Source organism: Penaeus monodon, chromosome 16 (genome assembly GCF_015228065.2).
Source record: "Penaeus monodon isolate SGIC_2016 chromosome 16, NSTDA_Pmon_1, whole genome shotgun sequence".
Lineage (NCBI taxonomy): Eukaryota > Metazoa > Arthropoda > Malacostraca > Decapoda > Penaeidae > Penaeus > Penaeus monodon.
This window is the reverse complement of record NC_051401.1, coordinates 44,590,581-44,595,580: the sequence shown is the minus strand read 5'-3', so window position 1 is coordinate 44,595,580 and position 5,000 is coordinate 44,590,581. Positions and strand designations below refer to the sequence as shown.

At 38.9% G+C, this 5,000-nt stretch overlaps 1 protein-coding gene across 1 annotated transcript in view; it reads left to right on the top strand.

Moving 5' to 3' along the window:
- Nucleotides 1–2,827: 2,827 nt before the first annotated feature.
- The window catches only part of LOC119583064, a 3,064-nt gene continuing 891 nt past the window's right edge, over nucleotides 2,828–5,000 (top strand). Inside the window, exons 1-5 of the mRNA XM_037931574.1 lie at nucleotides 2,828–2,832; nucleotides 3,360–3,438; nucleotides 3,858–4,121; nucleotides 4,439–4,519; nucleotides 4,952–5,000. The exon at nucleotides 4,952–5,000 is cut by the window's right edge and continues 891 nt beyond it. Of these exons, the coding sequence (XP_037787502.1) occupies nucleotides 2,828–2,832; nucleotides 3,360–3,438; nucleotides 3,858–4,121; nucleotides 4,439–4,519; nucleotides 4,952–5,000 (478 nt within the window). The remainder of the gene's footprint in view (nucleotides 2,833–3,359; nucleotides 3,439–3,857; nucleotides 4,122–4,438; nucleotides 4,520–4,951) is intronic.

Here is a 5,000-nt window from a genome sequence, read left to right as displayed (position 1 = left end):
TTCTTCTTTTAGAGACTTTTAGACTTTTGAGGTCTATATTCACGGGATTTGTGTTCCTTTGTTCTTCTTTTTTTTATATTATATCTATTCATTTTGATATTTGTACGAAGATATGTGGTATTTCTTAGCTGGTGAATGTTCTGCGCCTCTTATTATAAGAGACCTATTTGGATCATCTGTGTTTATTAAATTAATTTTATCCTGTGAGAAATAAATCCTTTTTTTATATATTATATCTATTAATTAATTTGGTTATTGCTTTTGATGTAGTAGTTTTTTTGCCGTTAATATTTCTGTTAGCTGTTCTTCCCATGTTTTTGTTTTTTTATTTCTTTTATCAGATTTTTAATGTCTCTTGTTATAGCAGTGGGATTTCTGAATTCATGTGCTTTTTTTTTTGCTGCTAATGCCTTTATGTGATGGGATCCATTTTAAATTGATGTTCTGTTTCTGTTTTGATAACGTGTGCATTGTGTGTTGTATTTCATGAATGATTTTTTAGTTGTGGTTTACTATTACATCGTGGTTATCCAGTGAGGGGCTGACTTCCTGTGGTTCCCTGCCTCCCGTCTAGTGCCAACCCTGTCTGGAAAAAGAAAATTCTATCACAGAAATATTCCGAGAAAATAATTTGAATCCTGGAGCACATTATTGTAAATTCAATAATCAGACAGTTGCAAGAATCAGTGCGACTGTTGCACTGCTGCTGAGGCATTAAGCCGGGGGATTTCCAATTAAATGTCAGACAAAAATTGCATCCTGCAATGTTGTTGGGAAAATAGCTCTTCAGCACAGGCGTCCCACAGAAAGTGCCAGTAAAATATCCCAGCAGAGACTGGCGACCAATCTCGAGTGAAATGTTGAAGACAATTATTGCATGTGCGCATGCATTAAAGTATTTTTGTGCACAAAGAGTTGTTGCGCATGCCTGCCGGATGAATAGCCAAAATGTTACAAGATCCGGTGTCGGAACAGTAACCACGGCGTTACTATTAACTGTAATGAAGAATGGGAATTTGTGAAGATTACCGAGTGTTTTATTTTGGCGTTGTTTCTTTTTTGACATCTGTGATGATTTTTAGCATTGATTTATCAAAGTTCATGTTGGTTATTACATTTGTAATTATGCTGACCACTTCCTTTATTGTTTGTATTCTGAGAAATCTTCTATTTTTGTTTAGTTTTCATTTCTTTAATTGGGGTTGGTAATGACCATGCTACAAGTGAATCATTTTGGAATAAGGGTTTAGTGAGTGAGTGGTTTCGAATGTTTTATTTTTCCCTTGCGTCTTCTTTGTTTTTTTGCTTTTTCTTGCGCATGTGTTGTCTTTTATTTATTTATTTTTTTTTTTTTATGATGGGTGTTCTTTGTTCCCAAGTTGAACTCTGAAATTGGTGTAATGTTTGGGCATATGCTGTTGGTGTAGTCCATTTTAGAGATTGTGAATTTGTTTTATTTTTTACTTGTTTTTTTTAAGTGTTTGTTGTGTTCTGGTTATTTACTGGTGTTATTGGAATGACTTGTAAATTCCTTTTTTGTTGGTTTTGGTTCTAGAAACTTTCTTTATTTCTAGGCTGTTTGGTGTTTAGATTTTGGTGTTTTATTTTTTGTGCTTCTTTGTGTATTTTGCATATGATTGCATATGTTGGGTCCATGACTTTCCTGGCAATAGAAGCGATATTCTGTCATTATCCCTTGGCCATATCTTAGGACATTTGAAGCATTTTGGTTCTGGGAAAGTACATTGGTTTACTGTATAGGAGGTATGCCCCATTGCTATGTTTTCTTTAAGAGTTAACCCTAATGACTTTGTTTCAGTCTATTTATTTTGATTTTCTTTCTCTTTGTTGATTCTTTTTATACTTATTATCTATATGATTTCAGAGTTTTTCCACGAGTTGTCTTTATTTTTTCTTTCATTTTCTAAGGGCTTAGATCTGTCTCAACTGGGAATATTGTTCCATAAGAACAACCTATATTCTTACTGGAGGCTGGTTGCTTGCAAATGCTTTCTCATTCCCCCAGTTTCTGAATGTGATTGAAAGGTGTCAATTTATTGATGTCTCTGACATCGAATCTTATTGCTTTCCCAGTGCTCTTAAGAAGTCTTCAGTAATGTATTTGTGAAATTCAGATTTGTTTATGGATTCTGTTAGTTTTATGGGATTATTGAAATTATGTGCTTTTGTTTCACCAACTTAGCTTATTATTATAACATTAGGGTTATCTTACCTGTTTACTGATGGGTCTTCGGATGTAGTCGGTTGGGCTTCCGTGCTGTTCTTATCGGAGTTCTTCTGTTTTTAAGTCATTATATAGGTTGTATATTTTTATGTTCAACCATTTGCTTTTATAATTTATCTTTATTTCTAGAATTTCCAGTTTATCATTGTGTCTATCTCTTAATTTGAATTCTTTGAATTATAAATAATTTTTGATGTATATAACTATACCTCTTCCCACTTGATTTACTCTATCTTTTCTGATTACTGTGTAGTTACATAGAATAAATTTTCTTTTCTTTTATTTTAACCACAATTCAGCTATGGCTATTATGCCTGGAGTTTCTTTGCGTATCAGATATTTTATTTTGGTTTTCTTGTTCAGCATGGATCTTGCATTCCATAATATTAAATTGTTCATTTTGAATATCGAACAGATCTTTTAGCGTATTGCTAATTTCAATTATTGCCTCCATTATTGACTTGCTTGCGTTTAATTTATTTATTATTTTTGATATCTTAAATATGTCTTTAGCTATCATTGGCCAGGAATAATCCTCTACATTTCTTTCATTATTATCATTTGCGTTATCTCCATGTATTAATGGGGTCGGTAATGACCATGCAATTGGTGAATTTAATGTGTCTTTATGTTTGATGTGTATTTTAGATTTGTTTTCTTCTTGTATAAATCGCGTTTGATTATTTATGTCTGGGTATGTTGTTTGTTGTGCGTTGTTTGAAGGGCATGTCTTGTGTCTGTTTGGAGTTTGTTTTTTTGGTTTGTTTGGGGTTGTTTGGCCTAAAGTGAGGCTTTGTGGTTCTGTTAATTTCTGTACATATGTTTGCATTTTGTTATCTTCTGTTATCTTCTGTATCTTATTCTTCTGTTGTGCTTTCATCATCATCATCATCATCATCATCATCATCATCAGTTTAGATTTGAAAATAACGCCAAGAAAGTGAGTCTGTAATTTTGAAAGTCATTCTTTACGAGGAATGTTCACTCCTGCAGTGGTTTCAGTTCCATTGTTGTTTTTGATATATCACGATTATCGTGGATTTGCTCAGCCACCCATGTCATCCGATTTCCTTTTTGTTATATCGTCAAATAACTCCAAATTATATATCAACAGAAAGAGAAACAAAATCACCAGAAACAACTCAAGAAGCATATCCTTGGCAAGGAAAGCTGAAGAGGTATCATTAAGCTTGGTAAGTCAGCCAACCCTTTGCATGGTGAAGGCCATTCCGGTGTCCCTCTCCTCGCGTAGATTGAATTATAATTAGCCTAATTAGTTGCCTAATTAGAATAAATATAATTGGACTTATAAATAAATAAGTATAAATATAAATGATATGGTAATGGTATTAATATAATAATAAAATGTATATTTTTATGGCATTGATATGCAAAGGATTTGAAAGTTGTGCTTTGAGAATTTTTGTCATATGGATGCGTTGTTTAGGATTTGAAATGACCGAGCATTAGCAATTACTAAGCATTACTAATTATTAAATTATTAACCATTAATATTTATGAAATTATTAAGCATTAATAACAATGCTTCTTGCAACACCCCCCCTGTAACTGATATTTATATCCTTTGTAACGTCAGGTCCTTTGCATACAGTTTACGGGCTTACCAAGGTCATTATGGCCTAGCCACCGCGGGCGGCGCCACCAGGAGGCCAACATCTTCCTCCAACACCGTGGGCGGCGCCACCAGGAGGCCAACACCTTCCTCCAACACCGCGGGCGGCGCCACCAGGAGGCCAACACCTTCCTCCAACACCGCGGGCGGCGCCACCAGGAGGCCAACACCTTCCTCCAACACCGCGGGCGGCGCCACCAGGAGACCAACACCTTCCTCCAACACCGCGGGCGGCGCCACCAGGAGACCAACACCGTCCTCCAACAACGCGGGCGGTGTTGGAGGAGAGACGTGAGGGACACCGGAATGGCCTTCACCATGCAAAGGGTTTGGCTGACTTACCAAGCTTAATGATACCTCTTCAGCTTTCCTTGCGGAGGATATCGCTTGTTGAGTTGTTTCTGGTGATTTTGTTTCTCTTTCTGTTGATATATAATTTGGAGCGTTCACCAGGGAGTGCTCGCCCCTGAGGGAGGGAGGTTCCTCTGGGCGGGGCAGAAATTGCAATCCCAGCGGGCGGCGCCACTAGGAGACCAACACCTTCCTCCAACACCGCTCAGGAGACCAACACCTTCCTCCAACACCGCGGGCGGCGCCACCAGGAGACCAACACCTTCCTCCAACACCGCGGGCGGCGCCACCAGAGACAAACCTCGCAACACGCGGCGCGCCACCCGAGACACACTTCCTCCAAACCGCGGCGGCGCACAGGAGACCAAACACCTTCCTCCAAGAGACAGAGACAGAGAGAAAGAGGGGGGAGGTGGGCGGTAAAGAGAGGCAGTCAGACAGAGAAAACGATCTAATATTAAGTTTCTTACCTCATTGACGTCGGAGAATGGGACTTCCGACGTCTTGTATTGCTTCTCCTTTTGAGGAGAATTTGCAGGAGAACGTTTGGGCGATCCTTCTGCGCCCTTCACCGGCGATTTCGATTCACTTGATGCCATGGTCTCGCGCGGTGGGGGCGGGGGGGGGGGGGTGCCTGGCTGCTTGAAGAACAGTGTCACCAAGCGGAGTGCTTGCACCTACTGAGGGATGGAGGCTCCTCTGGGCGGGACAGAAATTGCAATCAGGAGACCAACACCTTCCTCCAACACCTTCCTCCAACACCTTCCTCGG